Below are 26,763 nucleotides of genomic sequence, written 5' to 3' on the forward strand. Positions count from 1 at the left end.
ATCAAGAATTACACACAGAATGTGGTTTAATGTCATTTTATTGTGGTGACTGACGAAAAGCATGAAATAGGTGTTCACAGGAAGTCGCTGATTTCCCTTCCAAAGTGTCCTTACTTATCATAGTAGAACCATTTGTCAACTGAAAAACGAAAAAAGAAAGCACGTTATCTCGTGAGAAACAAACAGAACGGGCACGTTGTACTTTATACGCACCAGAAGTGGGGATGGGCTCCGCAGCTCCAAAAGCACAAGCCTGCAAATGGTTCACAGAAAATCAAGTCACACTTGAGAAAATAGGCGATAATATAGTTCTCATGCTATTTTTGTCGATATGGAATTTGGGAGCTACGTTGTCAGTAGTTTATAGAATAAGACAAAAATGTGCATAAATCAAAAGATATACATGTGTAGATTTATATACGTACAAAATATCGGCACTTTGGGCCCGAGTTGCACCTTTCCACTTAGGGGTATACTCACTTTTGTTGCCAGCAATTCATCCATTTTCTATACTGCAACCAATCTCAGGGTCGACAGTCATTCGCGCTCACAATTTCGAGTCTTCACTTAGCATAAGAAGCCTGTGCTTGTAATGTAGGAGGAACCGGAGTACCCGGAGAAAAGCCACGCAAGCAAGCTGACCTGCGCTCACGGGAGTTTTCTCCGGGTACTCCGGTAAACTTGCAAACTTCACACAGAAACTTTCCATTCTTACCGACTCAACCACGGCGGCGGCGTCTTCGGCAGAGCAACAAAATAGACCCTCGGAGACGCTCGTGTTCGTGCTGATCCAAAATAAAAATAAAAAAAGTATTCAAATTTCGTCATAAAATTGCCATTTCATTGTTCCGCCTGTCACTATATGTCACTGGCATAGATAGATGAACCAAGATTACGTGTTATTGTTTGTAGCGAATATTTATTTTTCCCGCGGCACACTGCTCGGGAATGACTGGCTTAGGGAATCTTTGGCGTTGGCGTGGGTGGAGCCTGCTCACCAGTTCAACTCGCCAGCGGCGGTCTCCCGAGAGATGAGCGCTTTCCAGAACTGGTGCGTACTTTTCACCGTCTCCAAGGCAAAGTCCTGAGACACGCGACAAACAATCAAAGTTTCCCCACTAAATTGGGTTGCGAGCTCAGTCACGGAACAAATTAGACTCTTAGACGTGTAGTTTGCAGTTAAAAAAAAAAAGATTAGTTATTAAAAGGCGACCCCTGTGAGGATAAGCGCTACGGAAAATGAACGAACACTTTTTGTCATATACGGTACGCTGAAACTTTCTGTATAACCTGACAGTGTGATATTATTCAAATTACAATCACGCTTCTCTGGCTTCATCTAAAGCCTCTAATTTAATTCCAATTCTTCTTTTAAAACCGACTCGATATGAGGAGAACTAGCCAAGAGGCTACGTACAAATCCTGCGAGCGGTTTGAAAACTGCATACTGTCCCTTTAAGTCAAGGCACCGCTGTACATTTCTGGTGCGCTGCACGTTCTTTACCTTGCCCCTGAACTGTCCGTCGAACGCAAACTGGTTTTCCGCCTTCCCGTCGGGGACTTTGTATCGCTTGAACCAATCGAACGTGGCCTCCAGGTAGCCGGGCTTGAGTCGCCTGACGTCGTCTATGTCTGCGGGGAGAGCGGAACGGACAAACGTGGCGGTTCGGCGCACGGCGCTCATCCGACGGTCGCTCCTACCGTCGAAGCGGCCGGCCTCGGGGTCGTCCGCGTTGATCGCGATGACCTTCCAGTCGGTTTCGCCCTCGTCGATGAGCGCCAGCGTGCCGAGGACTTTCACTCGGATCACTTCCCCCGGAGAGCACACCTGAGGGAGGACGTTCGACAACCGAGCATTTACACCATCGAGGGGAGGGGTCGCTTTTCGACAGAAATTGCTCAAGTAACATGTATTTATTCTTCTTTTCAAATCTTTTTTTACATGACATCAGGGGTGGGAAAACTGTGGCGCTCCAGACATTTGATTTTTAAAACTGACAGATGGGCCAAGCCATTCTTAAAAATAAATAAATCAAGTAAAAAATATGTACAAGTGTTTATTTTATCAATAAGATAATTCATGCTAGATTTTAAGTTGTACGGTTTATCATTAATGTCGTTGTAATGAACCCATTAATGCAATTATTTTACTGAATAAAACTATTTACAAATTCATTTACTCTTAAGCTAAAAAAAATTTATTTCATTATTTATCATCAATTAACACAATTGAATCACTAATGAATAATAAAATAATAATTTCAATAAAAAAAAAATACAGTATGTAGAAATGTTCAAAATTACCAAATTATTTCCAAAAGATGAATGGGGGGGGGGGGGGGGGGGAAATGTATTGTTCAAAATAAATGTTCAACGCCATAGCTGTAAAACAAAAAACAAAAATAAATTGAAAAAAATATGAAACTGTGTGCGATCATGCTGCTGTTAAAAAAATAATGTTGACAAACAATTCAATGTTCAAAACAAAACTCACCAATTTCATTATTTATCATCAATTAACACAATTGAATCACTAATGAATAATAAAATAATAATTTCAATAAAAAAAAAATACAGTATGTAGAAATGTTCAAAATTACCAAATTATTTCCAAAAGATGAATGGGGGGGGGGGGGGGGGGGGGGAAATGTATTGTTCAAAATAAATGTTCAACGCCATAGCTGTAAAACAAAAAACAAAAATAAATTGAAAAAAATATGAAACTGTGTGCGATCATGCTGCTGTTAAAAAAATAATGTTGACAAACAATTCAATGTTCAAAACAAAACTCACCAATTTCAGGGAAAGATGGCTAAATTGATCCAACAAATATTACAAAATAAAGAGTTTATATTTATCCAAACGAAATGACAACAATGTGGCCAGCCGTGCAATAGCTGCCCTTGAGGGGCGGGGCTCGTACCTTGTCGCCGATGTCGCATACGTCGATGGGGTCGTCGTCCCCGCGGCAACCCGTGTCGGCGTCTCGGTGCTGAGGGTCCTCCCATGTCTGTCCAAACACAAAACGCACGAGGCTTTTTCTTTGTTCCTTTTTCCCCCCTTGAAATGAAACGACTGACATAAAGTAGCTCACAAAACACACGTTTACATGTTCTACAATCTGTACACTGGCTACATTGCAGCCAAGTGTCCTTTCTTCAGTGATGTTCCACGAGAAGATATCATCAAATATGGAGAGCCTCGTTTGCCGCCGTTCCTGCATCGTGAACGCACCTGCGGGATGGCGCCGTAGTTCCAGATGTAGCCTTTGTGCGGGAACACGTTCGCCACGTAGCGAAGCTTCCCGTTCTTCACGTCCTGTTTCAGAGGATTGAGAGCGTCTTTGGTGGCAATCTGGAACGCAAACAGAGATTTAGGAGGAGTATGGAGACAACATGATTTCAGATGGACAGTAACGGACAGTACCTCCATCTTTGCGTTGGTCCACCTCGGAACCTCCACAACGGCATGAAGAATGTTCTGCCAGACCAATTTTAGAGGTGATTATTTCATTTTAGTGAAGCAACCGTTAGCATGTTAGCTTTCTCTTCATTCGTGTTTAAAATAGGAGCCGACTCCAGGGTGTGGCATTAAGTGCTTATCGATTTGCCTCAGCAATTTACACGACTGAGGTCGCTATCTCGCTACGCGTTAGCATACCGGCTGTCAACAGATTAGCGTTTTAGCCATTTTCACTCCCAAAAAAGACCTAAACACGATTGACCTGGATTTGCACTTTTTTTTTGTACTCAAGTTGCTTTCTCGCTATGTGCTAGCATACGGTTAGCGTGTTAGGATTTGATCAGTTCTCATTTAATTCCACCAAGTGCTTATTCTCATAAATGATTCATCAATATTTCTTGCGTTGTTATACTGGCGCATGTTTCCTTCATTGAACACACGCTGCTAAACTATAGAATCCGTTTTTGTAGACATGGTTCATGCGTTTTTTTTTAAATTTTTTTTTTTTAAGATTTACATTTTGGTGTATTTTAGGTTACTTTAGGACATCTCATCAAATTTCAGGGTGAAAAATGACATTTCGTTTTTTCGTCTTCATTGCTTCAAAGGGTCCAATTTAACGCGGACAGTAGGGCTGCAACTCATGATTTTTTTTTAAATCATTGATTATTCTGTCCATTTTTTTCAATTAAACGATGAATCGGATTAAAAAAACATTTGTAAATTGCCATCCCTTTAAGCAAAAACAGGATGTTTGATTAGTCAATCAAACAAATTGATGAGGATTCACTCGCTGGTTAGGTCATGAACGTCCGTCCCAAAATTGGCAAAATGTTTCCAAAATAAAAAGGCAAACAAATGTTTTGATTCAACACAAAAGGGAATCAATTTACTTTCATGGACGACGACAGAAAAGGAAGAATATTTATGGACTGAAATTCCCAGGATGTGGACAACTTTGATATAAACAAGCTCTCTAAACGCTGAATCGATTGGCTAAATAGTTTTCGATTAGTTGTTGATTATTTGCCTCTCACCTGGGCTTCATCTGCAAAGATGGGTATATCGTGGAAGGGGGAAATATATCGGCCCGCCGCGTCCTCTGTGCAAACGAGAAATACGTTCACGTTCAAAGCGTTAGAAAGAACGCGTCTTCTTTGCAAAAGCGACAAAAGAAATAACAGCGGCAACACATGCTCGTTGATGTGAACGCTCACTGAAGAAGATCCTGTAGTCCCGCGTGTTTGGCGGGCCGCGCTCCTCGGTGCTGAAGCTCATGGCGGTGACCTCTCTCGTCCACGAATAAAGCGGGCGCGACAGACCGACCGCGCGCCCGCCTAAGCCGACGCCACCTGACAACAGGCTAACACGTGACCGTCAACGGTCACAGAAAATGCACAACAACGTGCCTGAAAACAAAAGTACTTCACTTGTCGATACAAGTCTGAGGCCTGGGTAGCAACTTCGAAGGCTTTCGTGCATTTGTTTCCATATTTGGATGTTTGCTGATGTGCCAGGAGGCTCTTGAGAAGAGGCCCTTTCCGACAAAACCAGATGGCCCCGACTTAAAAGACGCGCGCCGTAAACCAATTAAGGGGCCGATTAGCCGACTTCTTCTCGCCTCGGGAGTTTTGCTGCAACCTTTTGATAAGCGACTTACTGGCCGTTCTATAGTTTGATGTCGTTATTTTGGGCTGTGGAGAGTTTCCACGTCTTACGGGGCAGCCAATATTTGCTTTCATTTTGAGTCAAGTATCACATTGCTTCAGGTTGGGATTGTTGCTCAACTTCAGAGAGTTTATTAGGGGTAAGGCGTCGGTTTATTGTGTGGTGGGCAGATTTGCAGGCAGTGGATGGACAAAGCCTTTGTTTGTTTGTACAAATGCAATGTTCAAAATAAATAACAATATTCAAATAAATAACAGACCCACAAGTTTAGGAGTACATTTTCTTCAAATAAATGTAAACAATCTCAGCTAAGGATTGGGCATTTACTTATTCTTTCTTATTGAAACGTTTTGTTCAACAAATTACACAATTTACTTTAAAGTTTCATCTATAACATATTTCTACAAATGTTACTAATATTAAACAATTTATATTAGGGATGAGGCATTTATTAATTTGTTTAATGCATTTCTAGTAATATTCATATTCATAATAGATTCCCACCCCCACCAATTAGTATTGATACTTTAAATTAAAAACAAACAATTATGGAGGGAAGGTCTTTATTTTTATAAATCAACTCATTTAAATTATTCTAAAATGGAGATGATTATACAGCATATGATTTTTAGATATAAAATGAAATTTAAACAATTTCTATTAGAGATTAGGTGTTTACTATTATTTGTACAATGCATTTCCATCTATATATTTAAAAAAAGATTTTTCCCACCAATTGATATCAATGTTTGAAATTAAAAACATGTTTATTGAGGGAAGGCCTTAATTGTTATGCCATTGATTTTAAATGTGAAATATGATTTTATATATGATATAAAACGATATGATTAAGGTTCCGTAAACATTTCCACGACAGACCGCGACGTTCCCGTCTCGTAAAGTTCATAAAGTGACAAATAACAACATGACCTTTGTAAATTGGAGGAAGAAATACCTTTATAAAACCAAAGTAATAAATTAGCGATGAGAAATATCCCACCCGAGATGTTTTTTTGTTGATTCACGCCGGTGTCGAGGATGCCATGTGGCGTCGTCGTTTCGTGCGGCGGCGGTCGGCCATCTTCATATACAAAGGACGACCTCGTTTCCAAGCGGGCCAAAGTAGCAAGGGGAGTTTTTCAAGGCACGCGGCACGCAGCGCATCACATGACTACGACTCCCTTTGCGACAAAATCTCAAAGTTGTGCGGCCCAGTCAGAGCAGATTGGGTGTTTGCGTCCAGAGGGTTGGACATCACGTTGAGCCACTTGAGCGCGGGCATGGCGGACAGCTTGTCCACCGGGATTTCTGTGGGTGCGAAGGACAACATAACCGGGTTACGACAAGGACGATTGGCCCGGTAATCGTCAAGAACTTGACACCAAAGTAATGAGATGGACGATGCTGAAACAAGGACTCCACGTCACTATCATACTCATGTGCAGCTTTCTTGTTTTCTTGACATAAGCGAGTGATTTTTCGTCTTCATTCTATGCTGTAGCAGTTTCCATTTTATGACTTTTGTTTTTCCAAAGAACGTTACCCGCCTATGCTCTTGGATGAATATCGTTCATTGCGGGGGTTAGGTTTCGGACCACCCTAAACTTGCATTTCTGTCTTATTTTTCTACTCTCAATCTGTTAATACACATATTGGCAAGAACTCAAAATGTGTATTGGTCCATCTCATGCAACTTTATTGTTATTATTATTATGATGATGATTATTATTATTATTTTTTTTTTTTGCCATTGTATTACTGTGCTGAAACTCCCATTTGATTAACAGGGCCGAAAGTAACAGGAACATTTTAGCATAGAATTAGCAAACGGCGGCAAATGCTGCAATCCAATTCAATGTACTGAGCCCGCCTTGGGACTACGGTACGCATGTTTAATTGTTTGGGTTCAGATATTCGGTTTCTAAAAGCGTGACTATCATTGCTAACCTTTAGCATGTCAATGGTGTTTTCTATGTATGTTAGCATTAAGCTATTTAGAGCGGTGCTTTGGGTAGAGGGTTTGTTTTGGATTTGCGTTGCAAATGTCAGCCCTACAGCATGCTCTCCATTTCAGCGTTAAAAGAGCATTTCTCCGCCAACAGAAAAATCTTAAAGGATAATTATTGCCAATATAATTGATCACAGTGGCCATGTTTTATCTTCAAGGATCCACTGTATAAATATACAGCTCTGGAAAAAATCGAGACCCCCAAAACCTATTCTGACCATTTTTCATTTTTTTCAAAATCAGAGAAACTGATCATTTTGCAGTGGTGTCTAAATATTTTCCCAGCGCTGTAGGTTGATTATTTTTGCCGCGTGTCATTACCAGTGATGTTGTTGCCCTCCAGGTTGATGCGCTCCAGTGTGGCTATTTGCGTGAGCTTCTCGGGGAACGCGGAGAAGTTGTTATTGGCCAGGTCGATGCTGGTCAAGTGCTTCATTTCCTCCAAACAGTCGGGCAGTTTGGTCAGAACGTTTCCGTGCAGGTCCAACTCTGCAAACGGTATTTGTTTGTTTACAAGTCAAGTAGTAGGAGCTACTTCTTCTCAGTAACATTTGGCTTTGAATACGGCACCTCTCAGCTGTGTGAAGGTCGAAAAGAACTTGCTGGAAATGGCCTTCATCTCATTGTCCGCCAGGGTAATGACCCGGATGTTCTCCGACACGCTGCTGAGAACCTTGAAAACGCCGTCTGGGAAGGAGATGAGCTTGCAGTTGGACAGGTCTGCGGGGAGACGCAAAAAGATGGAGAAGCGCAAGAGTTGAAATTGCGGTTACTGGAGGAAACGAAGGGCATCCGCTGCTGCCACCTGCAGGTAAACATAAAAATAGCACCAACAATGGAATACAACAACAACTAGAGAAATCTGAGCGCATCTACTGTTGGGAGGGTGAAATTCTGAGCAATTGGAACATTTCAAGATAAACAAGGGCCCTAAAAGATTCAGCGATCATCACAATAGTTGCTGATTCATTTGAGAAGCGATTAATTGCTGCACCTCCGTGCTTACCCAGGTGATCTCGTCCTTCCTCAACGGTTGCGTTGACCCTCCGGGCCACGTTGACCACCGCCTCCGCCATTTTGTGATGCGCCTATGGCAGATCAAGGTTTCATGAATTGTAGATGATATCACCAAAATATTATAGTTTAATATTATGGCAAAGTATTAATTGTGCTTCAGTGTGTTCTTTCGAGATGGCACAATGATTTCAATTCTTAAAGGAGACATTATGCATTTTCACAATTAAGAGTTCCCATGTGTCTTGATAACATGTTTGTGGCAAGCTTTTGTCAAAATACTCCGAGGATCAAGAATTATAGACAATATTCTTCAACAGCCCCGAATTCACAGGTTGTTTTTGTTTTTTTTTCCAATCCTGTGTTATTCACTGAATAATGTACCTATTGACTGTTTTTGTGCTCTTTCTGAAACACCCAAACATGTTCCAGGATGGCGCCAAAGCAGTGACTGATATAAAATGTGTTCTTGGTGAGAAGAAATTATGTTGAAGTGAGGGGAGGAGCTTCTGTAGCGCTTTGTGGCATCTTGTAGCGTCTATTTTTTTCCGGGAGGCGGTCGTCAATTACTCGAGACGGGGCTGGGTCCCGATTGTATTACACTGAAGACAAGATTCTATGTCCACAAATGGCCTATTTCTCTAGGGTATCGTTCCCAAACCTGCCGAAATATTGTGTTACTGAGCACCTCTTCTTTGCCAAAATAATCCACTCACACGTGTGGCACACCAACAATCAGATACCGATTAGACAGCATGATGATTGCACTTGTGTGCCGTAAGCTGTCCACAACTAAATGTGCAGTTATCAGAAGCTAATGCTAAAGTATGCTAACACCGAAGCTCTGCTTGTCTTTTCGGCTTTGACATGATCGCGCTTCGGCTAAAGTTGTTTTTTTTTCACCATGAAACTTTGGCCATTGGTTGAGAAACACCATGTTGGCGGTGCTAGCTACGTGATGCCCCCCCCCCCACTGTGACATCACAGTGGGACAGACATGCAGAACTGCTCGCTCACATTATATGTCCTATCCGCTTCAGATAAAAGTGCAGACACTTAACGGAAGTGAGTGCCCCGAAGCGGAAATGCATTCTCCTAATGGGCGACAACATTGTTGGGTTTAAAAATGGACCTGCTTCTGTTGTGTGCCGAACAATTAAATATCACGAAAATCTTGTGTACCCGCTAAGCACGCATCATCGTTTAACGTGAGAAAACAAAGTAGAAAACGAACGAACCCGCACAATGCATGGAAATAAAGGTAAGGTCGTACTCCTAAAATGAACTCCAATGACACGATATAGTGGTGTGGCTTATAGTGCACGTTGCTGGCCAAGTTTGGAAATGAGTTAATAATAATCGCATACCAATGTACTCATTCGACACCATGTTGAGCCTCATAGGGGAAGTATATCGCCAGTAATTCACGAGTATTTGTCGTTAAAAAGGGGGAGAAACTTTCTCTTACCTTGGAAATCACCCGCTAGCTAATGTTAGCTCACGTGATAGTTTTAGCCCAATCACCAGAACGGTCACCGGCTCGCCAGAAAATGCTGACTAAGAAGTTAGTCAATCACAGCAACTCCACGTTGTATGTTTCATTTGGAAGCTAGGCTACTAGGGCAAAAAACAAAAAAAAAAGCTACTAGGGCAAAAAAAAAAAAAAAAGGGCCGGGTACAGTGTTGGGATTTCAAAAGGGCTGCTCGTGAGCGTCACAATTGCGCACGGTCATCGCCACGCCGATGGACGCGCAAATTCAACATCAACTGTCAGTTATCTTTTAACACCGAGCATAATTGACAGAACATGGCAGTAACACACGAAACATAGTTACAATATAGTTCCAGCCGTCCCGATCCAGCCATCATTTTACGTGCGTTATGTTTTACTAAAAAATACTTTAAAACGAGTAAGAGCCATTGAATATTGTAAAAAAAAAAAAAAACCATTTCGAGTCTTCCTGCGTTAGTCCTCATCTCGTCAGCATCAAAACTGCGCATTATAAACGCAACCCAACGTGTGTGTGTGTGTGTGTGTGTGTATATATATATATCTATATATTACAGATATATAGATATAAAACAAAAAACAAAAAAATGCGTTTAGGCTCGTAACACGTATAATAGTATAGACTTTAGTTTTTAAACTATATTGTAGTCTTGTTTAACTTAGTTAACTTAAGATTTAGTTTGTTCCGCTGGTCCTACCTGTCAGTGCTGGTCCACTCGTGTCCGTGAGCCGACTTGCTTGAGCTCTAACCCCGTGGCGCGTTTCTGGTTAGTCAGTAAATTGTATTCAGCGGGCTCTCGTGCCTTTAGTGATGTATTGTCTCAACCGTACAGCATTCGCTAGATTTCCCTGCGCTACAATGCTTTTTGGTTCGAGGCCGCACGACTCATTGTGCAGGGTTTAGTCTCCCGCTTTCTCTCCATTGTGTCGGAGTTCCTTTTCACCACGACGTCATGCATGCGCTTCGGGCGGCAAAAGCTCAAGTATCGTAACCGACCTCTCGCACGTCATGTGCCCGTGACAGAGAAAGTGAGAAAATGGCGTAAATGGCTTGAAAAGCAGTTTGAGCCTTGAACCCCACATGCAAGTTTTTGTTGTTTTCAGTTCCGGTCAGCACTACTCACCTGTGTTCTGCCGCCTGCGACTCATCGAGCGCTTATTGCTTACAAACATTATGAAAAGGTCGATTGAAAGCAGAACTGCACAGGACACAGCTGCAAAATGGAGGTGAACAAGAGGACAGAACACCTCATCTTTGCCAAAGATGTACATAAATACGGCTGTTTTTAATATTCACAATAAATATACATTAGTTTACATAGGATCATACAGTGCATGGCAACAAAAGAGCTCCCCCCTTTTCCAGTTCTAAGTGTTGTTTTTGTTTTTTTAAGTCCGCTTCACTGGCAGCCGCACTCGTCCACCATCATGTCCTCGTGATGGCGCAGGAGCATCTCGCCGTTCTCGTAGTAGAGCATGCTCAGCGGGCTCATCCTGGTGGGGGCGCAGCACGGCGAGGCCGCTCGGTCGGGGTGGTAATGTTTGAGTAAACTCTGCGGGCGGAAGAGACAAGAGAGCACGAGGCACGGGGCGGGCTTGAGACTGCGTGGAGCTACTGTAGACGTTTTCAGTCAACGTGACATCAGCCATGGGGGGTAGTCAGCGAAGTTGCCGCAGCCGCGCTAGGCTAACTCCCCCAGGCAACTTTATTGGGATCCATACCGAAGGGAGAGGAGACATGGATGTTCGGAAAGGAAGGAAGGGAAACGAGGATGGTATGAAAGGACAGAGGATATGGAAGGAAAGATGCATGCAAGGTAGGCGGGATGAAGGAAGAAAGACATGCAAAGGAGGTGGGGAGAATGGAAGGAGGAAAGACGATGAGGAACAAAGGGGTAGAAAGGAAGGAAATATGGTTGACGTGGAAGCGAGGAAGGAAAAGGAAGAAGCTTGGTTGGATAGATTCAATTAAACAAGGGGGGAAGAAAAAAGGAAAGAAGGATGGGTGGAAGGTCGGATGAATAGAATAGATTGAAGGGAAGAAGGACGTATGACAGGAAGGGAGGAAAGAAGGTGGATAAGAACAAAAGAAGTAAGAAAAAGGGTGTGGCGAAAGGGAGAGAGGAGGCGAGGTTGCTCGCGGTTGGCGCTCACCTGCACGTAGGCGTGATTGGTGGGGTTGAGGTCTGCGCTCAAGGGTCCCGGGCAGGATCCTCGGCAGCGGTACGCGTTGTACCGTTTGGGGAAGACGATCCAGGACCCCCAGCCGATCCGGTGAAAATCCACGTGCAGGTCCACTCTGCGGCACGGCGAGTCGTCGGCCCCGCTCGGCCGCTCCCTCTGACCCCGCTTGCTCCTGCGGCCGTCGGGGGCCCGGCGCGCCGGCCGCCCGCTCTCGGCCGGGCTCAAGAACTTGGAGCGCTCGGCCGTGTGGAGCAAGCCGGCCTCGGCTTCGGGGCTCCGGTCGGAGCCGGTGCGCGAGAAGACCACCAGCAGGGCTCGGTCGGCCGCCGAGCCCGATCCGGGGAGCGGCGCCTCGCCCGTCCTCCTCCGGGCGAGCCGTCGGCGTCGGACCCCGAGCGAGGATTTCTCACGCAGCCAGGCGAGGAGCGGGCCCGTCACGTTGAAGACCCTCCAGCTGCGGGAGGACGACACCAGGGAGGAGGGGCCCAGCAGGCCCACCCGCTGCGGCTCCTCGCGGCAGACGTCCGACGCCGGGTGGCACCCGGGGCCGTGCCGGTGGTACACGGCCACCCGCGCCTCGGGGGCGCCCGCGGGGAGCCGCAATCTCAACTCGGCCGCCTGGATCCGCTTGTCGGGCAGCAGGGCGTGCAGGTCGAACGTGGCCGCCCAGCGCCCGAGTCCGTAAGACAAACCTGGCGGAGCCACGGACGCCAAACGGCGAGTCAGTAGAAAGTCCGGGGGACTTGCTTCTTGCATTTTATGTATACACATTTCAGCCTCTCAGTCAAAATTCTCCGATTTTTGTCGTCCTCCGTGAAAGCGGACCGATTATGTTTGCGTTTCATCAGAATAAGATATTTGCAAGATCCGCTTTGACTTTGGGAAATCGATGGTCAACAATTTTTGTCGCGATTCTGACAGATGTTGTGGAACACACCAGTCACTGAATCATAATTTATGTTTTTGCATTTTCTGAACTGTCCATTTGAAATCATGTCAATGGTATGGTCTGTTTTTTTTTTTTTTAAGATTCATTACCCAGACCGATTAATTGACTTTTAAAATAATTGTTTTTAGTTTATTTGAAAGTTAATGTCACCGACTGTCCAATATCGACTATTAATTTCTCTGTCTTTCTTTTTCGCCACACTTTGTGGCACTCTTCATGATTGCGACAATTTAGCTGCATACAAAACATTGACGGTGAGAGGTTAAGGCCACCAGGGATGCAAATCTTGGATGGGACTATTAGTCTTCAGATCTTGTTCGAATGAATCTCAAGGATTAAAGAGCATCTTCCAAGATTTGAGCATTGTGCATCATCATATGATCAATTTAATCCACTCAAAGCAAACCGCCCCGAAACTCACTAAGCAAACAAATCAGCTGGCCGTTTTCCATCTCGCCGATCTGGCTTGCGCATATTGCGCATATTGCGCATCTCCTCGGTGGCCTGCGAGCAAATAGCTCCGAGCGCTGACACCTCACAGCGAAATGCGAGCCAACAAATCCCCCCGCGCCGCTAATCTAATCAGGACAAGTGTGAACAAAAAGAACTAAGGGAACTTGTTGATTTGGTCCTGCATGTGTAGGAGCGTTTTGAGCAGGAGGGGGCGCGTCTGGCGAGGTGGTCAGTCAATCAACAAGTGCGAGTTAGGCAAAAAAAAAAAAAAAAAAAGGTTTGCTTTGAGAATTAGACTGGCTGATCCTCACCCCGAGTGGGATGTGGATTGCAGCCCCCTGCTCGTCTGGCACCCCCCCCCCCGCCCCCCTTTGCACGAATGTCTTTATTTTTGATTGAAATAACATGTAAGAGTACCTTTGGCCATCAAACTCCTCACTGTGTCCGCTCGCCTCTCCGCCGAGTCCGACGCGTTGGCCTTGAAGTTGCGGTAGAGGTGCACCATGTAGGTGGGCAGCAGGTGGTGGCCGCTTCCTGCGGCTCCCGCGGCGGCTCCTCCGCGCTCCCGCATGCCGTGCAGCCGAGCTCCATCGCGGGCGAGCTGCAGGTGGACTCCCCGTGTCCGCTGGAGGAGGAGGAGGAGGACCGGCAGCAGCGGGGAGGCTCGCAACGAGCGCATGTCGGTCCCCGAGAGCAATAACAACAATCGGGCCCCACATCTCAATCCAGGGGTGTCTTTTATACCCTCAGACGCCCCCCCCCCCAGCCTCCATGCATCACGGAACCCCCGGACCTCCTCCTCGCCTCCTTTCATGTTCGACAAGTAGCTGAGAACATTAAAGGAAGTTGACATGCGTCCTTAAGACGTGTTACCTGACAGCTCATCAGCCATTCAGCTGCTAATGAGGACGCCGGGCTGCGTGTTTACAAGCACCCCCCCCCCCCCCCATCCCCCCAAACCACCCCACGCCCACGCACCACCAAAGTCTTCTGCTCATTGGGCGCATAATAGATGTAGAATAATTCATATTATTTTATTATAAGTCACGAGCCAATTATTTCATTAACCTTTTTTGAAATGCATACAGTCCTGTACAAAAGTATTGGGACGGCTAGGTCCGTTCATTTGCTTTTTGTTGTATACGGAAGACATTTGGGTTTCAGATCAAAAGATGAATATCACACAAAAGTTGAGAATTCCAGCTTTGATTTCATGCTATTTACACCGAGATGCGTTCAACAACTCAGGACAGAGCGCCTTTTGTTTGAAGCCACCCACTTTTCAAGTGAGCCAAAAAGTATTGGTACAGACATTATTGAATGAACTTAAAGTGAATAACATTGAATATTTGTTGACATAACCCTTACATGCAATAACTGCATCAAGGCTGCCACACACTGACTTCACCAGACTGTTGGATTCTTGATTTGAAATGCTTTTCCAGACCTTTAGTGCAGCCTCTTTCAGTTCTTGTTTGTTTCTGGGGCTTTCTCCCTTCAGTCTCCTCACCAAGAGGTAAAATGCATGCTCTATTGGGTTAAGGTCCGGTGACTGACTTGGCCAGTCTAAGACCTTCCCTCATTCCCCCCCGATGAAGTCCTTTGTTGTTGTGTTTTGGGTCATTGCCTTGTTGCACGATGAAGCGTTTCCTTATTAGTTTGGATGCATTTTTCTGTAAATGGCCAGACAAAATGGTTTAGTAGAGTCCAAAATGAATTCTGTTGCTCCCATCGTGAGTTCCATCATCGATCAAGACTAGCGAGCCCAAGCCATGACATGGCGTCCGCTATGCTTCACAGATGAGCTCGTGCGTTTCGGATCACAGGCAGATCCTTTCTTTCTCCTTACTTTGGCCTTTCCATCACTTTGCTAGAGGTTCATCTCGGTCTCATCAGTCCAGAAAACCTTCGCGGCTCATCTCGGTGCTTCTTTGCAAAATCCAATCTGGCCTTCCGATTCTCTTTGCTCTCACAATATTCATCAACTGCCGTGGATACCCTTGGCCGACCCGTTCGACGTCTGTTGCTCAGTACGCCGGTAGTTTCTTTCTTTTTCAGGAAATTCCAAATTGTTGTATTGGCTACGCCCAATGTTTGCGCACGAGCTCTGATCGATTTTCCCTCGTCCCTCAGCTTCAAAATGGTTTGCTTTTCTCTCGCCTCTCTGGTCTTCACGTTTGCTCCACAGCAAACGCAGTTTTCACAGGTGAAACCCAAAGCCAAAAACGAGCACCATCTAATGTTTAAGCAATCCATCTAGAAGACAACACCTGAGCAACGAGAAACACTCATGTGTTCCAATACTTTTGCTCACTTGAGAAGTGGGTGGCTTCGAACAAAAGCTGCTCCGTCCTGAGTTGTGGAACACATCTCGATGTAAATACCACGAAATCAAAGCTGGAATTCTGAAAGTTTGTGTCATATTGCTCTTTTGATCCGAAAGCCAAATGTCTTCAGTATCCAACAAAAACAAAGGAATGGACCTTGGCGTTCCAATACTTTTGGAGGGGACTGCACATACAAAATTCTTTTACTGTTTTTCTATATTATTAGTCACCCAAAAAATAAATAACAGATTACTTAATAATGAAATAAAAAAAAAGTACATCAAATATGTAAAAGATATATAAATTAATTCTTATTTTTATTTTGTATTAATTTAGCTATGATTAGTTTGCTGAAATATTTCCTAAAAAATGTTTACAGTGTCTTGTTATTGTATTATATAATGTATACAATTATATGCAGTTTTAAAATTGTACTAATATTTTTGTATTTTGTTAGTTACACATAAAGTATATAATTTAGCTTTAATCTACCAATTGCTAAAAATACAACATTGTTGAATGCACATTAAAAAACGCTCCTTTTGTTTTACGGAAAATACATGAACCAATTATTTAATGAGCTCAATGAATTGAAATATGAATAAATACATTGAAATGAACCAATTTTAGGTTAAGAAAAACTGCAAAGGAAATAAGGAAAAAAGCTCTTCTTACATATTAATTGTATCAATATTCATTTGATTCTGTTATGATTGTTTTCTTTGTTTTACGTTCGATATGCGGACAGCACTTTGGTGTTTAAGTGCTCTCTAAATCAAGTGGATTTGTGTTTTCTTATCTTCCTTGTTTTTTACGTGCTGACCATTTAAACGAGCTCCATCTAATGATCCCCCCAAAGTTACTCTTGCGGTTGAATTGGTCGCTCAGATTCTGCTTTTTTGTGTGTGGTTTTTTTCACGCCTGTTTTCCGCGCATGCGCAATCCGACTCTCGCGCGTTCTCCCGGGTGCGAGCGCCTGATATTCACCGCCCAAACCCCCCCCCCCCCCCCCCCCCCCCAGGTCAATTTCCCCGAGAAAGAACCCCCCCCACCAAAAAAAAAAAAAAAAAAACCCTCTATGAAAGCTTTCGCGTGAAGGACAAAACGGCAGCCACCGACCGGCTCCATCCCGTTCCTGGCTCCCTTGGCCCCCAACGTGCTCGTTTGTGGAGCGTTTCCGGCGCGCCGCGAGCTGCGATGGTGAGATGGCTTCTTGTTGTCTTGTTGCAACTTTTGGGGGGACATTTGGTGGTCGTTGGGGTCTCCGGGCAGGCTGACACAAGATCGCTTCTGCTTCTTAGCGTCTCGCCACGAGGATGCTAACGCCTCCTTAGCCTCTCCCAGCTAACTCCTTGTTTTCATTGTTGTTCTCGTCTTGTTTGCAACCGTCGACGGTCGCAAAAGCGCCATTTCTTGACACAAGAGTGCGGATAAAGGTGGGGGGGACAGGGGCACCCGTGGGTTTTGGGGCACCCCAACCCCCACTCCTTCAGGGTGGGGGGAGAAAAAAAAGGTACAGACCACCGCAAGATGATCACGTCATCTGATTTTGATATTTGATTTGATCATTTAAACTACTGACAGTGTCATTCTCAAATTCCAAGTACAAGCATTGCCATTTAAACAGTTTTGATATAAAGAACATTCTTTAAAAGTCCCCCCAAAAAAAGAAAACAAAAATGGTTCAGTGTTTCTTTTGGTCACCTATTTATTTATTTTTTTGGGGGTGGGGGGGGAGAGCTGTCTAACAATCCATTCATTGTTATTTTATCAAGATTACCTATGAATTGGATTTATCGGAATATTGTCGCCATAATGTGAATTACGCAGTCGATAAAACTAGTAATATCTCGATAGAGCAACATCAGATATCGATACAATCTTCCCTTTCGGACGGAATCCTCGAATCTTCGAACGTTGACTTTGTAAGGGGGGGGGAGGCATTTTTCCAGAGTTACCAAACAATACATCGTTAACTTTATGTACCGTATATTGTTGTCCTAAATTGTTGCGCACCAACAACATCAACCCCTCTCCATAATCATGTTCAATCGTTCAATAATTGATGACAGTGTCTTTGATTCAAATGGTACGGGCAGATCGCCGCCGCCAACCGTGTCCGTTCAAGTCGACGCTCTGGCGAGAGAAAAGGCTTTAATACTTAACAAAAACTAACGACTGTTAACAAAACTCTTTCAGAAGTCCAAAGCCACGTGATGCAATAAAAAACAAATCAAAACAAAGAGCAATGATGACTTGAGTAGACTGTGGTGGAAATTGACGTCAACCTCTTCCTGCAACGAAGCGTTGCAGCTTTCGATGAACAAAACAAGCCTACTCAAATGTATCGACGCAAAATATATTCGTGTTTTTATTGAGGCGACGTAATGAGGAGTGTTACGACACTTCTCAGTTGAAGTTTCCAAGAAAAGTCATACATTTGCTCTTACGCTATTTTCGACTAGAATTGCTCAAAATGACAAACCATGTAGGGAGTGACCCATTTAGTATCAATTCGTGAAAAAATAGGAAATTGACCATATTTAGTCATATGATAAGAGTACAGTCCAATATATAAATAGTGTGACTTGTGCTGCGTTCACCCCCGACGCAAATTGGAGCATTCTCGCAACGTGACACATAAAGTCAGTGCGTGACGTTCATGGGATTTACCCGAAATGTTGCACCCTTTGCAAGCGTCCGTGAGCCTGCCGTCTTTTGTAACTCCATCAAAGATGGAGGTGTATGGTGTCATGCGATCTTCTTATGTCCGTTCCCACCAAGTGTCTGTGGGGCGTTACGACGGAATCTTTGATGCGTCGCGGTGGGACTCTGCATATCGCTTTTCCTCATGTCCGCGGGGGGCTAGCGGGGGCAAGGGAGAGGGGGGGCGGGGTTAATGACAGAAACCGGCGCCTCGAACTGCAATTAATCAAGATGGCGAGTGTGAAAGTGCCCCTGATGAGTGCCGTCCGTCACACATGATGGAGCGATCGAGTCCTTCTTGATCTTGAGCAGATGCTTCGTTCGCTCATCGAGCGCCGTGAAACGTGGAGCCGAAGATCATTCATATATTGATCGTGTCGCTCAAGGTTAAATCGTGCCCAAGACCTGTAACAGTTGTTGACTTTATGATGCGTGTTTAAAAAAAAATACAGTGAACCTTTGCCACATTCCCTAAATAGTAGACACCACCCCATGAAAAATATAGTTATATTTGTCTCTCGTTTTTCGTTAAACTGTAAATATACTACAAACTCTGATTCCAAAACACTAATATCATTTCAGCTCATCTGAAAACATTACCGTGAAAAATGGCTTACAGATAATGTCATTTCAGAAATAAATCAATAAAACAAAAAACTGATGTGGTTGCTTTAAATACAAAACATGTCATTCTTTCTTTTACGTTTATTGTTTTAAGTAATTAATTTATTTTTATTTTTTTAAGAGTAAACTTCAGCTGGGAGTGACAAAAATCCACAAATTGATGACGATTCCGTTCATTTTTTTCTGTCACGTCCGTCAGAAAATCAGCAAAAATGTTCGTTTCCCAAAGTAAAAGCAGGTGTTTGCAAATGTCTTACTTTGATGGACGTTTGCTTTGTTATAATAAATGGAAGTACTTTAGATATAATTATTTATTGTTGAGGCTGAAATTCCGAGGATTTGGACAATTGTAAGTTAAACAAGGTCTCTAACCGATGAATCGATGTTAAAAAAGATTGTTAGCGATGAATGTGATAACCGATTAGTCGTCGATTAATCGTTACACCTCTACTGCAGACACTCAAATTTTTAACCCTTGCATATTATTATTCAGTTGGTTGCAATCTGTGCTTTTTGTCTGTGGAATTCTTATTATTTTTTGTTACTGTTGATTTCAACACGCTGTACTGTCTGTTCCTTTTCTGCGACGTGAGCCATTTCGCAAAAGAGGATGTTTCTGTCAGGCGGTTAGAGACGGGACACAAGCCCTTTTTTTTTTTTTTTTTTTTTTTTTTTGCCTGTTTTCCGCCGACCCGTTGTGGAAGTCAAGAACCTAAACTGTCCAGAGAGTCTCGACAGTACAGTCAGTGGAATTTTTTCATTTTGATTGTTTTGTTTTCTTATAGGACCTAATCTCAAAACCTTTATGAACTGTGCTGGCAATGCTTTAGGACAACATTTTAAAGTATTCAAAGATGTTTACCGCCATTAAAACGCTTGCGTAAAAAGGTAGGGATTTTTTTTGCATCCGAGTCACTTGATTTGGAGTATCTGCCGATACTGTGTACTGATCCGATCGATATCTTGGCAGGTGCATTAAGAAGAATATCGTCTCGACTTCATTTAAAAAAAAAAAAAAAAAGAAAGAATGAAAGTCCTTACATTATACCGTTTTTGTGGCTTTAAGTCAAGTGCAGGAGTGGTTCAAACCAAGTACCAAATCAAATCCTTTTATAAGACATTTTCATTTCCTGTCTGAAATAAAAAGTGTTTGCGCTTCACGTCAGCGGTCATGTCGCGTTCTGTCCTCTTGGAGTGCCCTGGCACCTAGCGTGATGATAAGCTCTCTTTTTTTTTTTTTTTTTTTTTTTTTTTTTTTTTTACTACGACTCTTTCTTCTTCTTTGTATTTCCCGGCAGTCTGGATGCCCAGAGGTGCCGTGCTGCCTCTCGCAGGTCAGTCCCGGTACTACGCCAGACGCGGTTTTGTGTGTGGTGTGATATGTCGGTCTCCGACGTGAGCGCAGCCCGCCTCGGCTGCTGCTGCGAGAGTTTTGGCCCGGAAGGAAGGAACAGGTGTGGCAGCTTTAATTTTTTTTCTTTCGAAATCGACGGCGTCGTCAGACTGTTGAGCAAGAATGTTCCCACGTTGTCGTCTTTGGTGGCATGGCTATCTGCGGGGAGGGGTTGTCGTGTTCCTGCACATCTGCAGATGAAACGAGACTCTCTCTGCATGATAAATGGATCCCAGCTACTTTCAAGCAGCGGCTTAAAGGCCGCTTATTTGCCCAGCTGTGAGCGGCGTTTGCCTCCAACATGGCGTGCGTCGACCGCTAATGAATGGACCGATTAGAGCGTCGTAGCGAATTAGGCTTACGTGATGTCGTCTGTATGCGCTCGTCAACCCCCGTTTGGTTGCCTGGTGGCCGCAAAAGTTCTTCTGGGGTTTGAACGTTTTCAGGGGTGGCAGGGGTGTTTTTTTTTTTTTTTATTTATTTTTTTTTTTTTTTGTTGCGGGCCACAATGTGGATTTAGTTATCCTCAGACTGTGAAACCATATACATATAGAATTGAAAAGAAAAAAATCTATATACACGCGCGCACACATTTATAATCGCCTCATCATACTGTTACATGTACAGTGAACCCCCGTTTATCATGGTGGATTTGTCAGGCCCACCCACAATAGGTGAAAATATATTTTTTAAATTATGATTATTTAGTATAGATTAACGCCTCCAACACATTTTAAAACTGATGAAATGACACTCTCTAAACATTGTAAATGTATTTGAACAAAAAAAAATGTAATGTAATGCTCGTGTTCACAAAAAATGGCTGAAAAGCACCTCGGCAACTATAGTTTGCTCCCAAATTTGAGGACAAACATTACAGTAAACAACCATTAAAAACAATCGCTATTATTCATGTTTTGAAGCTTTATGCATAATACCATTACAAAATATGCAGTTAGTATTTTTGTCCACTTGGGGTCGCCATCCTCACATTCTATACTGTAGTGTGTGCGGCTTTAAAATGCGGGGCCCGCCCTGTTGAGTGACAGTGGGAGTCAGCGAATGAGAGTGTAGAGTTGGCTGGCTGTTCATTGGCTAACTGTTAGCCGGTTTGTGCTTGGTACGTGCTGATTTTGTTCCTGTTTGGTCAACAAAGCGATTGAAAGGGCACCAGCTGTGTCTATGCTTAAACACCTGTGGAGGGTTTACAATTCGTTGTAATTTACGGTGGTAGCGTATATTAAATTAGCTAAAGATGTTGACTGGAGATGTGCAGTTGTGTAAGACGGCTCTGCTTTGCAGTAGGCACACGTTGCGCTTTATCCCCCCCCCCCACCCCAAATTGTGGAATGGTCCCAGACTTTGCACAGTCTGTTTGATGCGGTCTTGCCTCCTGGCTCCTGCTCGTTGCTACGTGAGTCTGCAGCAGCGACTGGTGGTCTCTCCTTTCCACTGCATGTGAATAGTAAACGAAACCTTATGATTACATTAAATTGTTCCATTTCCGTTCTCTGGTCAGTGCTTTACATCGATTTTCCTTTTCAATCCAATAATTTTCATGTATTTTCATATTTCCTGTTGAAATGCGTAGGAAGCGCAGCCCCGAGTCACGTTGAGTCACCGCTCGCAGGAGGCTGGCATCCTGCGAGCGGTCCGTGGCTTCACACAAGAGACATGGTGTTTCCTCATGAAATCACCAGCGTTTTATCACACATGTACTGCACTTCCTGACGTTTAACAGACTAATATATTTCCTGAAAGTGTGAGACATTTTGAGTCTTTCCTATCGACCAGAAAAGCCACTAAAAGTGCACAGTGGAGTCTGGTATGTACGGTGCCACAACCAGCATGTGGCAGTGTTGAGTTGAGCTTCATCGAGTTCCAGTCAGTGCCTCACCAATCATGAACGTCATCGCACATCACGGGTCTGTAGTCTTGGTCATTGGAGGAAAACCAGCACAAAATCCCGTGATATACTGGAGTGAAAAATCTGCGATATAAAATTAGAAATGTACGATTTAAAAATCTGCCATACAGTGAGACTGCGAAATGGTGAGGAAAAACTGTATTACATTATATTACCTGATGCAACATTTGTAGTTAAAACACATTTTCTCCTCTATTTGAGTGCTGTGTTACTGTTAAAACTATGCATAATATTACTGTTGCTTACGATAATATAAAATTGACTGTAATGTTTGATGAACGGTTGGGGCTATTACGCTACTGTATCTTGATGTTGTTCACGATGGCGGTACTTGGAGAGCTAAGTATTTTTTTTGGGTGGTATTGTGTGAAAAGTTTAAGAACCACTGGTTTAATTGCGTTTTGAGAGTTTTTCTAGAAGGTCTGTCGCGTGTGTGCGTGTGTGCGTGGGAGGCAGGAGGTTGCGCTGGTCGCGATTGGCCGGCGGCGGCGGAGATGATGAGTAAGCCACTCGTCCGGGTCCGCCCCCACATCCTCTTTTACGTAGAGCACATGCTCCTCACACCGCACATGCACCTCCTGCGCACTGCAAAAGATAAAAAATACAAACAAAATCAAAATGTGCCGAGGGATTTGTCCTCACTCGACGGGATGCAAAGAGGCCGCCTGACGTGCGCGGCGATCGGGGAGACGTGCCAGCAAGGATGTGCGACTGACAGCGAAAGGCGTCTGCCCCGCTCGGCTGGTTTTGTCTTATTGAATTTTTTTAATCGCACCATTTTTTTCGACTCCGGCGCCTCTCGAACGGTGGACTCGGCAGCCGAGTGTTAGGTACGGTCCCGATGCTTCCCGGTGTAGGCGCGCTTCACTAAGACCGAAGACCTGAACGAACACAAGTCACCGATGGGGTCGTGCGAGGCCGGGCAAACTCTTGTGCTCGGTAGATTTTTGTAACGGACAGATTTTTAAAAGTAGTTTGAAATGTGCACGTCTAATTGTTTATTTGAATAATTGAATCATTCGTTCTAGTGTTTTTAGATATTTTTTGTAACCAATTATTTAATGAAAATATATTTTTTAGAATGTATATATAAAATTGTTCATTTGAATACTTTGTAATTTTATGACTGAATATATTAACCCTTTTTAAAAAATGTAATGTATAAAATGTACTGTTTACGTAAATGTTCATTTCCCATTTTCTTTGCGGGAAATACATTTGATAAATGAAAATTGTAGCTATATATTAGAAATGATTTAATTTTCGATTTACACTAAATTAAGCAATTCAAAAAATAATTGAATGTATGTTTTGTGTTTGAGTATTTTTCATTTTGTCTACACTAAATAAATTAACCAATAATTTAAAAAGAAAATATTAAATGCACAGTGTATGTAAAGTTTTACATTTTACAATTTAATTTTAAAATTTATGTTTTGCACTAAATAACCTGTCCACTTGAGGAAAATAAAATGTCGGTATGTGATATTTAAATATTTCTAGTGTTGTACACACTAAATTGATCAAGCAATAGAATTTTTAAAAATGATGTACAGTATACCCTTTTTATTTCATTTTATGATACACTTAATTTATAAATGAACAATTACACAATTTATATTTAAAAAATAAATAAAGAAGTATATCGTAGCGTACCATTTTTAGGGAAAAAATATATACATATAATACATATTGGAGGATTCTTGCTAATGTAAACGCTCTGTGGGCCGGACTCAAAAGCTGTGCCCCCACAACCCCCCCCCCCCCCAAGGTCCTACTTTGCCCACCCGAGGCGTCGTGCTGCGCTCAGCTGACTTGTCCGTGCGCGGTTCCCACTCAGTGGCTGCGGTCGCCAGCAGAACGTTGACAAAGCCAAAAAAAAAAACAAGTGGAATGACCGCAGCTCCGAAATGATAGGGCGATGAACTGGTCGACTTGAAGTCAAATAAATTACAGGCAGCGATTTAAATGTCGAATGGCCAAAGCCTTTTTTTAGTAGCTTGTCATTGGGCTGTCAAGCAAGCAAGCGGAAGCACTACCACATGATTTATGTCATATTCATAGCACTAGCATAGTTCTTACTAGTTTGTTTGGGTTTATTTTCCCCCCCTCTCTCCTCTTGCCTAGCAAGTGGATTTGTCATTGTGGCCATGCAAAATCGCATTTGGACTTGCAAAACAATGGGAACAATGCGTCGCCGGCTCCTCTCCAGAGCGGAGAAAGAAGCGCTGAGCTCATTTCCTTACCGCGTCCGTATTCGGACGCAGGAACTCGCAACGCCGCGAGCAGGCCGTGACGCGCGCGCCCGACCTCCGAGCGGATGTCGCAAAGCGAGTACGAGCGAGCGCTTCCTGTGGAGGTGCGCCGACACTCCCTCGGCGTGAAGTCAAAGTGGGCCGCCGGCCAAATCTCGCCAGCGCGGAAAGACGAGCGCAGTTATTTGAAATGCTTCGATTGAACCGTATGCAATGTGTACGTGACAAAAGGAAGTGGGAGACTCGAGTCACGTGACTTGACTCAAGTCGGACTTAAGCCATCCGAAAGTGACTTTTTAATATCGCGAACCCCATTCCTCTCGTTCCAGACGTGACCGCAGTCGGCGCAAATTTTGCGATAACATAAATAGATCGTCATAATAATAATAATAATAAATGAATATGACCTCTGCCACATGGCTAATGAATGAAAAGGCTCTTTTTTGAACGCATTGAAAATGTGTTTTAACACAAACAAAAATTGCAAGTGTAAACTGTATAGAAAATACTGGACCGGTTGTGGCTTTAAAACTCCTTCATTCCCGTGGACGTTCATGTCGAGCAAGCGGAAGCCAAACATTTCCTGCTCCCGACAAATATATTTGTCAAGTACGTTTCGGTGCGGAAGACGGTCTCGCCCAGCTTGTCTTTGAAATTTGAAAAGTTTGTCGACCGCTGTCAACAGATCCCCGTAGATGGCGCTGTTGCATCGTTCTGGATTTGAGATCGGCGCAGCTTTTTTGTCGAAGAAGGCGGTGAAGCTCCGCTCGCCACGGCGATTATAAAGAAGTGAAATGCCAACACGTTGGAGGTCGGACAAGTTTAGGCGACTCACGCTCAAACAGAGAATGTAAATGTATGGTACGAACAGATTATGATTAGATTCTATCATGAGAAACGACGACTCAGCGAACACCATGGAAAATAAAAGACTCAACTCAAGCCGGCACGTTTCTTACTGTAAATGAATCATTATTTTGCAGTTAAAAGCCCCTTTTCACTCTTGTTTTTGTTGTTTTCTAGTTTGAGGTGTCCCAAAAATGAAAATATTGGACAAAGTCACTGTTCTGCTTGACATGTTTCTTCTCACACAAAGCTTGTTTCCTCTGCTTTACGGTCAGAAAGCCGTGTTTTTGATCTCCTGCTGATGATTAATCTTTCTTTCTTTTGCGAGGCTTCTATTGTCAGAGACCGTCATCTTCTGAGGGTCTCAAAAGGTCAGTCAAAACATTCTGAAACAGCTGGCAGTCCACCTTCAGTTTTGTAAATTCCTGCTTTATTCCCGTTTATTCCCATAAATTGCCGTTCATTTCCGAAACCTCGGTCGTCGGCGCCCCGCTCGAAGGTCTCGTCGTCCCGAATGAGGACTTTTCACGCATTCTCGGGATGCGAAGTTGTGCGCAAAGAGCGTCCGCGGAAGCGCCGGCGCATCCTTCCTCGGGCCGGCGGCGGGCGACCGCATCCTGCAGCTGCGAGCTCCTTCCTGCCGCGCGCGCCTTTTGTGCGTGAGGCGACGCCGCGCCGAGGTCGGCACGCTGGCGGAATTTCAATGGGGCGGCCCTGAATAGGGTCGGGTCGCCATGGTTTTCTCCCACCAGTCGTGGACTTCTCGTTCGACAGGGACGATGCCGGATCACAGCGGGTGTCCAAAGTACGCCCCGTGGGCCATCTGTGGACCGGCGTTTTTTTTCTAAAATTAACCACAGCCGGCGTCTCAAGGTTAAAGACCCTGTAAAATCTATCCATGCAAAGACTGAGATCTATGTAGTTATGTTTTCCAGATTATTTTTTATTATATTTTTTTTCGGGGGGGGGGGGGGGGGGGGGGGGGGGGGGGGGGGGGGGTAAAACTGGGCTTTGTGACGCACTTCCACTTCGGCGTGAATCCCCCCTCCCCCGCTAAATCAGAACTTTGCGCTTTCATCGCATTAGCATTTACCTGGCACAACTGCGCCCTGCAGTTAGCTAGCAAGCTACGAATACAGTCCAAAAATCCATCTTCACCTCGGATAATTCGCTGGCGTGGCCGCTTTAGATGGCCTCGTCGTTGGCCACGTCACGGTGAGAAGGTGGAATAGCGAGTGGGAATTTAAAAAAAGTAAATAAAAGCGCGGCATGACAGCCAACGTGTGGACTTGTGACTTCAGCCGGCATGGTTGCTTTAGAGCGCCTCATTGTCGCGACGACTCAGCGGCATATGCTCAAGCCACCGCAGTCTTTAGGAGGATATATTTTCGTGTGGATACTAGGCGAAGTAGCATCTATTTTTGCAGGTCGTAGAAG

General features: G+C 44.0%; 4 protein-coding genes across 10 annotated transcripts in view; 1 reads left to right on the plus strand and 3 right to left on the minus strand.

Moving 5' to 3' along the window:
* Window positions 1–20: 20 nt before the first annotated feature.
* LOC133417666 (inorganic pyrophosphatase-like) lies at window positions 21–5,061 on the minus strand. Its single transcript, XM_061705623.1, has 11 exons — window positions 4,680–5,061; window positions 4,500–4,564; window positions 3,427–3,480; window positions 3,235–3,354; window positions 2,924–3,010; window positions 1,702–1,828; window positions 1,505–1,632; window positions 999–1,084; window positions 716–785; window positions 214–253; window positions 21–139 (listed from the first exon to the last, which is right to left on the minus strand). Exons 1-11 carry the CDS (start codon window positions 4,738–4,740, stop codon window positions 111–113), a joined length of 867 nt encoding a protein of 288 aa, XP_061561607.1. The 5' UTR covers window positions 4,741–5,061; the 3' UTR covers window positions 21–110.
* The window catches only part of pald1a (phosphatase domain containing paladin 1a), a 56,043-nt gene continuing 32,484 nt past the window's right edge, over window positions 3,205–26,763 (plus strand). Inside the window, exons 1-2 of one of the 7 annotated variants that reach the window (XM_061705587.1) lie at window positions 3,205–3,500; window positions 7,773–7,949. The gene's annotated coding sequence lies outside the window, so the exon portion shown is untranslated. Of the gene's footprint in view, window positions 3,501–7,772; window positions 7,950–16,644; window positions 16,776–19,584; window positions 19,794–20,221; window positions 20,240–20,806; window positions 25,698–26,763 lie in introns of those variants that run through there. The other 6 variants (XM_061705585.1, XM_061705588.1, XM_061705584.1 and 3 more) reach the window with 6 other exon arrangements.
* lrrc20 (leucine rich repeat containing 20) lies at window positions 5,293–9,809 on the minus strand. Its single transcript, XM_061705631.1, has 5 exons — window positions 9,621–9,809; window positions 8,145–8,226; window positions 7,709–7,858; window positions 7,460–7,627; window positions 5,293–6,438 (listed from the first exon to the last, which is right to left on the minus strand). Exons 2-5 carry the CDS (start codon window positions 8,212–8,214, stop codon window positions 6,302–6,304), a joined length of 525 nt encoding a protein of 174 aa, XP_061561615.1. The 5' UTR covers window positions 8,215–8,226; window positions 9,621–9,809; the 3' UTR covers window positions 5,293–6,301.
* ndr2 (nodal-related 2) lies at window positions 10,925–14,125 on the minus strand. Its single transcript, XM_061705616.1, has 3 exons — window positions 13,666–14,125; window positions 11,817–12,538; window positions 10,925–11,215 (listed from the first exon to the last, which is right to left on the minus strand). Exons 1-3 carry the CDS (start codon window positions 14,099–14,101, stop codon window positions 11,063–11,065), a joined length of 1,311 nt encoding a protein of 436 aa, XP_061561600.1. The 5' UTR covers window positions 14,102–14,125; the 3' UTR covers window positions 10,925–11,062.

The sequence above is a fragment of the Phycodurus eques genome, chromosome 19 (genome assembly GCF_024500275.1).
Source record: "Phycodurus eques isolate BA_2022a chromosome 19, UOR_Pequ_1.1, whole genome shotgun sequence".
Lineage (NCBI taxonomy): Eukaryota > Metazoa > Chordata > Actinopteri > Syngnathiformes > Syngnathidae > Phycodurus > Phycodurus eques.